At 43.7% G+C, this 7954-nt stretch overlaps 2 protein-coding genes across 7 annotated transcripts in view; both read right to left on the reverse strand.

Annotated features, from left to right (window-relative positions):
- DNAJB14 (DnaJ heat shock protein family (Hsp40) member B14) overlaps window positions 1-4719 on the reverse strand; it is a 43709-nt gene extending 38990 nt beyond the window's left edge. Inside the window, exon 1 of one of the 5 annotated variants that reach the window (XM_027116992.1) lies at window positions 4440-4714. In XM_027116992.1, the coding sequence (XP_026972793.1) occupies window positions 4440-4572 (133 nt within the window). In that variant the 5' untranslated portion in view covers window positions 4573-4714. Of the gene's footprint in view, window positions 1-4439 lie in introns of all 5 variants that reach the window. The other 4 variants (XM_027116995.1, XM_027116994.1, XM_027116993.1 and 1 more) reach the window with 4 other exon arrangements.
- A 1433-nt stretch (window positions 4720-6152) lies between these two features.
- Window positions 6153-7954, reverse strand: part of H2AZ1 (H2A.Z variant histone 1) — a 2685-nt gene continuing 883 nt past the window's right edge. Inside the window, exons 2-5 of one of the 2 annotated variants that reach the window (XM_027116996.1) lie at window positions 7717-7794; window positions 7315-7428; window positions 6835-6964; window positions 6153-6592 (exon numbers count right to left, since the gene is read on the reverse strand). In XM_027116996.1, the coding sequence (XP_026972797.1) occupies window positions 6531-6592; window positions 6835-6964; window positions 7315-7428; window positions 7717-7794 (384 nt within the window). In that variant the 3' untranslated portion in view covers window positions 6153-6530. The remainder of the gene's footprint in view (window positions 6593-6834; window positions 6965-7314; window positions 7429-7716; window positions 7795-7954) is intronic. The other variant, XM_027116997.1, reaches the window with a different exon arrangement.

Genomic DNA, 7954 nt, shown 5'->3' on the forward strand with positions numbered 1-7954 from the left:
TATATCCCCATTTTATAGATGAGGAAATTGAGGATCAGAAAGACAGTTATGGATGTAGGGGCACAAAACCATTAAATTAAGGCTCAAACCAAATTCAGTATTCTTTCTTCAACTATAATGTCTGAAATAGTTTGGTTATTAGCTGAAATTTGGAGATCATTTTATAACACTTGGTGCTATCAAAATAACTGTTCTGAATGTATAATTTACACTTGTCACTAAATTTTGATTAAGTCAGAAACAGAAGAAAACGGAATTGTCTTGAAAGGAATAGGCTGGATACTACTACAGATGTGAAATGACAGTTTTAAAAGCTTTATTTTACCAATTTAAGTGTGACAAAGGAGGAGAGAACTTTGAATTTTTTATCAGATTTAAATTTAAAAATAATGCAGCAAAAAAAAAGAAGAAAAATCTACAAACATATGTCTCATCTGGGGGGAAAAATAAAAAGAGGACTATTTTTATTGCTATTGTGCTGATAGATGCTGCAAATTATACGTGAGTTATCCATTCAATAAAGTAGACACAGGATGGCCTTTTTTGAAGCTGGAGGCTGCCATTTGGTTCAAATTACTATGAACTTCTTGAAAACAATTAAAATGCTTTTCTCTGAAAAAAAAATCTATACTTCAAACTGCCTGCCAATTAGTATGAAACACTAAAGTATTAAAATACCAATGTAAAGAATTAAAACAGTGAGACTGTATCTCTGTAAAAATCCAAAACATATCAATAATCCAATAAATATACAGTTTAAGAAACTAAAATGCAATTTACTTTCGCATGCTGACATTACTTTTCCAGAATATTTATATGTCCTATGTAAGTAGACATATACATATATCAATCCTTTCAAACATAAACCAAACTCACAGTATGAAAATATTTGAAAGCTGTAAAATTCAATTTGCTTAGAAGTCCACTGCAATAAATAAACTGTAAAATAATATTCTCAACTAAATACTTAGAAAGCAACAATGTCCTAGACTCATTTGAAGATGCTTTTCCTCAAGGGAAACTCCTGCCAGCTTTTTAAAGTGGTTTATCAATCAGACTTCTCACCTGGCAAGAATAAAATGTAAAGAGGACAAAAATTCTAGAATTTAGCTAGAACTTAGTCTTACATCTTCTCATTCACTGTATAAGAGAAATCAAAATGCAATGTTTTATTTTGCCTATCTTAGCATGAAAACACATTCATCAAAACTCTTTGTTACAAGGATTTGAGGGTAGTCTAGAATAGGTGAAATTCAGGTATAAAAATTTTAAATTCCATTTTAACCAACAGCTTCAATTCCCTTCTACATGAAATATTTTATCAGAAACTTATACAAATGTTCTAGATCTTTCCCTCCCCTGAATTCTTAAATTATTCCAATAAACATCTTCTGAGAACATTCTATGTAAAATACACTTTAAGTATTTGCATGTGACTTAGCTAATGTTCACATGGGCCCTGTGATGAAAATCTTCCTTTTACTCATAACTAAACAAGGCTTGGCAACGTTAAGCAACTCATCCCTGGTTACAAAGCTGTCAGAGGCAAAGTCTGCACCTGAATAAGGTCTTCAGACTACACCACAACTGTAGTCAACCACTTTATTTGGTAATCACATATTGCCATACAATACACTGTACTATTAACTTGCACTGTTATTTTCTTAATTTTCCCTATGTTCATGACTTTAAGAGCAATGTGCTGTGCTTTGATATCTTACAGTATCTTTAGTATTAGCAGATTGATTCAAGTTGCTTGTATGATAGAATTACAGACTACAAGTTTAAAAATTCTCAAAGCCTCACACTTGTTAAATGGAAATGATACCAAAATAATTGAGTGCTGTTAAATGCCTTCCATGTATTAACTCATCTAATTCTCATAATAGCCCTATAAAATCGGTACCTTATTGTCTCATTTTGCAGACAAAAATGCTAAAAGCTAGAAAGGTTATCTAACTTGCCCAAGATTAAGGTTACAAGTTAGTTTTGGGCAAGGCTTCAAAAGCCAAGGTATCATCTCGAGTGGTTACATGCTCAATGTTAAAACTGTCCCTCTAAGACTAGACAATGACTAAATGAAATCATGTGGTCATACAGTTGAGAAATTCAAAAAATTTTAACTCTGGGCAATGATTTCTTGGATATGAAACCAAAAAGCACAGGCAATAAAAGCAAAAATAGACAAATGGCCCTATATCAAACTTAAAAAACTCCTGTACATCAAAGGAAACAACAGAATGAAAGACAACCTACAAAATGGGAGAAAAAAATCTGCAAATCACATATCTGATAAGGAGTTAATATCCAGAATATATAAAGAACTCCTACAACTCGACAACAAAAAAATAACCTAATTTAAAAATGAGCAAAGGACTTGAATAGATATTTCTCAAAAGATGATATAAAAATGGCCAAAAAGCAAATAAAAAGATACTCAACATCACTAATTGTTAGAGAAATACAAATCAAAACCACAATGAGATATCACCACACATTTGCCAGGATGGCTACTATCAAAAACCAAAATGCAAACAAACAGAAAATAACAAGTGTTGGTGAGGATGTGGAGAAACTGGAACTCTTGTGCACTGTTGGCAGGAATGTAAAATGGCATTAACTGCTATGGAAAACAGTATGGCAGTTCCTCAAAAAAAGTGAAAACAGAATTACCAATATGATCCAGCAATTCCATTTCTGGGTATATATCCAAAAGAAGTGAAAGCAGGATCACAAAGAGGTATTTACACACCCATGTTCATAGCAGCATTATTCACAGTAGCTAAGATATGGAAACTACAATCTATTCATAGATGATGAATGGATGCCGAAAATGTGGTGCATATATATGCAACGGAATATTACACAGCCTTCAAAAAGGAACTCCTGGTATATTTATGCTACAACATGGATGAACTTCAGGGACACTATGCTAAGTTAAATAAGCCAGTCAAAAAAGGCAAGTACTATATAATTCCACTTATATAAGTTATCTATAGTAGCCAAATTTTTAAATGAAATTACAGTGGTGGTTGCCAGGGGCTGGGTGGGTAGGGAAATGGGAAATCGTTTAATTGGCATAGGGTTTTAGTTTTGTAAGACAAAATTTTGGAGATCTGTTGTACCACAATGTGAAAATGGTTAACACGACTGAACTATACACTTAAAAATGGTTAAGTTGGTAAATTTTGTTGTGTTTTTGCCACACTAAAAACAAAAAATCACTTTCTTTTCTTTCATTGCCCTCTCCTGTCCTTCCTGGTACAGTACTTAGCAGCAGTGTAATGAAAAGGATAGAGAAAAGTACGGAACGCAAGGGCTTTAACAATGTAGAAAAGAATTAAAAAAACAACAACAAAATGAAACAGGTCTCCCCACATTCTTACTGACTTACTGATAATTTTTTTCTTAACCTGGAAATATCTTGAACCTCAAGTGAAAACAGTATCCTATCGGCCAGACAATGGAGTGTAGTGGTGAAGGGCCTTTTGGAGCTAGAGAGCTCAAGTAGTATTCTGACTTTGTTACTAATTACTGTCTGACCTTGGGTAAGTTATTTTCATTCATTTACTCCTTCATTCATTCATCAAAAAGTCTGTTTCCCTATGAGTAAACCTGGTCAAATGAATCCTAGGATTGTTCTGGGGAGTAAATGAAACAATTCATGTAAAACACTAGGCACTCTGTAAGCACTCAATACATGCTGGCTATAATTACTTTATAGCCTAGAAAGCAGGACAAGAACAGGACTTCGACTAAAGGAAGTCCAGTACTCTATTCCTAAACATGTGCCTCATTTGCCGATAATTATGGTGCTATCGAATCGGATACTATTTAGCAAATCATTCCTGACTCTTATCATTCTTGTGCTCCTCTCTTCTAAAGAACTCTCTCTCGGAAAAGCAATGTCATCTCAGGTGTTCGAAAACGTTTGCTTTGGCAACAGTGTTTCCTACCCCAGAGGCGGTGGAACCAGGGACCTGTACATTAACCACCAAGAGTTCCCCGTTCCTCTCACTTCATTAGGGGCCTAGACCTTATTTGGGGGTGAAGACGAGGAGGGAGGGGGCCACACACCCACACACCCAGATATAAAGCCCCACTCTGGTAAGACAGGACCAGACGAATCTCCTGGAAGAATGACAGCTGGACATTTACGAAAACCGACCAGGGAACCGGCAACTCTTGCCTGCCGGCTGAGAGCCGGCATCTCGCAGGCAAGCTGGCGCGGAGGGAGTCTCGGGCGGTCCACAGCGGGCCCGGCTGGGTCGGTCAGGGCCGGGGCGGGGGTGTGTCGGGGAGGACCGTCCGGGGGGCCGGGCGGGCGGGGTCGTGGGGCCCGGGGGCCCTGCGGCTCCCAGAGGGGCGATGGTGGGGCGGGGGCGGGTTGCGCGGCGGCCCGGGGACCGGCCGGGGAAGAAGGGGACCGAGGGCCTCACCGCGGGCCGAGGGCAGTGGGTAGAGCTTCTCGGCCTTCTGCAGGAAGCGCTGGGCCTTCTCGCGGTTGCCGGCGTTCAGGGCCTCCCGGGCGATCTCGACACATTTCTCCGCCTCATCCCGGTTCCCCTCCATGGCTTGCGCCTTCTTCCGTTTCCTGCGGGAGCGCAGCGACGAGAGGCGGAAGCCGCCGTCGCCGAGGAGGCGAGGCTGGCCGGGGTTGGGGGCGTGCGGAGGCGAGCGGGGAGGAGCGCAGGCGACCGCGGCGGCGGGGCCCCGGCGCGCTGGCGGGCTTGCGGCTCCGCCTCCTCTCGGCGGCCTCCCCGCCCCCCGTGGGCCGCTACGGCTCGAGCCGCATCCCTCCTGGCCCCCGGACTGACCTCCCGGGTCCGACCGCCCGAGCCGACTCGGCGGTCCCTGCCTGGCGCGGCCCGGCTCGGGGCCGACCGACCTGGGGGCCGGGGGTGCGGGCGATACCGGGCCGGCTGACCGCCGGGGGGTTCCGCCGAGGCGGGGACCCGGCCGCCTGCAGCGGCAGTGACGTGCCCCCTGACCTCCCGGGGCGGCCCGCTCGGGCGGCAGCCCGCCTTCCTATAGCGGCCAGGCGACGGGTCGGGGTGGGGACGTCCGTTTTCAGGAAGATTCCCAGGGATCGAAGGCCCCGCCTCTGGGCCCCCAGCCTCGGGAGGATTCTGTCAGGTGAGGACCGCGCTTCCGGCACAGGTGTTCAGGAAGCCCAGGAGAGCTTAGTTTGACCCTCACTCCTGTTTCATTGCCGTATTTCAGCGATACACCATTTTTCTGACCCAGATGCCATTAAACTTAGTACATCCAAGAGGTACAAAGCAAACGCTTACATAATTTGTAGTTTGCACTTATTCTGGTGAAAACCACAACCATAATAAGGCTTCATGACCGAAACAGGACGGAAATCAGCTCTTTGAGAGCGTATTACCATCACATAAGTAAACTTGGGTTTTCTCCCTTCTTCCATTTTAACATCACCCCTTGTGAAATGATGTACCATGTCATGTTGGTCTCCTCGGTGAAGGGAAAGGGCCCACTTTTTGCTTGGTAATGTCCTCTTCCAAATTTCAAAAATTAAGAACTTGCCAGGAACCAAGTGTCGAAATGATCCGTACTACAAAATAACCATTTTCACACAATGCTCAGTAGAGATATTAGCCATGCCAGCAAATATGAACTCAGGACTTGCATAAAAATCCTGATTCCTCTCTGTAAAACGGGAATAGCACGTCCCCCAAAGATGTTACCGTGTATTGAACAATTTAATTCAAGTAGCCTTCAAAACAGCCTGCAGCACAGAGGAAACACTATTCTCAGTCTAAACTGGAAGTCCCTTCCGTGGAGGGAGCTACGTACAGGACTCCCCTACCTGCTCCCCACCTCTCCCACCCAACTCCACCACAGTGCTCTGGCGTAGGGCTGCTGTCACTAACAGCAAACACAGCTAACAAACGGAGATGGTCAAACTTAACCTAGAAAACAGCAACCTGTCCCATGTTCCGGCTCCTGCTGAAGTTTTAACAGTTCATTACATAGTAAAAATAAATTATACTTGTGCCTTCTGACTCTGATGTACAGAATTAAGAGTTTAATTTCAAGGAAAGAAATGTGCTTAGGTTATTGCTGGATAAGATACCTATTCAAAACAAAGCTGTTCCTATTACAATCAAGCAGATTTTATACACAACTAGTTTGGGATATGACCTTTATTGAGCTTATCCACCGAAGTGGAAATAATGTCTGTACAAAACCAAATGTTTGTTACTATAACTTCTGCATCACAATTAAAATCCAAACAGTTTTTTAAAAACAGTCAACTCAATCAAAACCCACTACTTCAGAATCAATAGCTTCTTTGAAGCCACAGTAACACTTAAATATGGTTAAGACTCGAATGCAGAAATTTGGTTGGTTGGAAAGCTAATTAAACTTCCAACTTGCTCAAATAGAATTACAAAAAGGCAAAATTGTGTTTTTCACAGAGATACAGTCCACTGGAATCACCAACACTGGACAGCTGTTAAGAGTATTTAGAGTCCTGAGATAATAAGGAATCCAGGCATCCTTTAGACAGTCTTCTGTTGTCCTTTCTTCCCAATCAGAGATTTGTGGATGTGTGGAATGACACCTGGAAGAAGGATAAAATAACATAGTACTTTAAAACCAAGATAGTTTAATGTTCAACTTGGAAGACGTCTTTAAATGTGAGTAAAAATTCAGAAATACATACAGATATCAAATTTCATGATGCAACCATACTACAGATCACTGAAACTATACTGTGTCCTCTTCTAGACTGAAAATTACTAGTAGGAATTAAAGCAAAGAATTCTTTTCTCTAAAGCAATTAAAATTTTAGTATTTACATACCACCACCAGCAATTGTAGCCTTGATGAGAGAGTCCAATTCCTCATCTCCACGAATAGCAAGTTGCAAGTGACGAGGGGTAATACGTTTTACCTTCAAGTCTTTTGATGCATTTCCTGCCAATTCAAGTACCTAGAAGACAGAATGTAATCAATCTCCTTCCCGCTTTCCTTATCTTCAAGATCCTGACAAGAATCAAAGCCTCATGAACGTGTATCTACCAAGTGTCATCTCCCCCACTACCTGAATGGCAAGATACGCAAAACCTGTAAAGGGGGAACGCAATTTTATTTCCTGAAGCCGCAAACTCAAGCCCAGCGGGAACCCATCGTGAACACCAGCCCCCTCTAGCGTTGTCAGAAGCTTCTCGCCGCGTTTAGAGCCTGGGAGTTTTCTTGCATCACTTTCCTCCTTCCCTCCCGCCGCCTCCCCCCACCCCACCCCCCCAATCTTTCCCAGATTATAGGCGTACACCCATTTACCTCTGCGGTGAGGTACTCCAGGATGGCTGCGCTGTACACAGCGGCAGTCGCGCCCACACGTCCATGGCTGGTCGTCCTAGATTTCAGGTGTCGATGAATACGGCCCACCGGGAACTTTATTTTTAGCATACACAAACATAAATGCACAAAGGTAGACGGGCCAAAGACGGTAAAATTATACGCGCGCCAAAGCAAGGGGAACGGACGCTGGTGCAGCAACGCGCCCCAGCACCCACACACGTGATCGCCCCCCTCCCTGATATTTATTGTATCGGTAAACCAAGTCGCGACACCATCACCCACGCAAAGACGAAACGCTCATGTAGAGTGATGATAAACAAGAGAGGAAAAGGAAAGAAAAACGCCACGATTCCCAGACTGCACGAACCACCACTGACTGACCTGCAAACCGGCTCTCTGCGAGCGGGAAACCGCCTTTGTCTTGGCCTTTCCGGAGTCCTTCCCAGCCTTACCGCCAGCCTGCGGCGCGCACACGCCCGCGAGCGAAGAAGGAACGCAGAATATAGGATTACCAGGGCGGCGCGCCCCTCCCCCACCGCGGCGCGGCCCGGGCGCGAGCGCGGCCCCGTGCCCAGCCGGGGTCTTCGGCCCGCCGCGCGCCGCAAGGGCGACCCCGCCC

This window comes from Aethalodelphis obliquidens, unplaced genomic scaffold (genome assembly GCF_003676395.1).
Source record: "Aethalodelphis obliquidens isolate GAN/ISIS:26980383/991018 unplaced genomic scaffold, ASM367639v1 scaffold17, whole genome shotgun sequence".
NCBI classification, from domain to species: domain Eukaryota; kingdom Metazoa; phylum Chordata; class Mammalia; order Artiodactyla; family Delphinidae; genus Aethalodelphis; species Aethalodelphis obliquidens.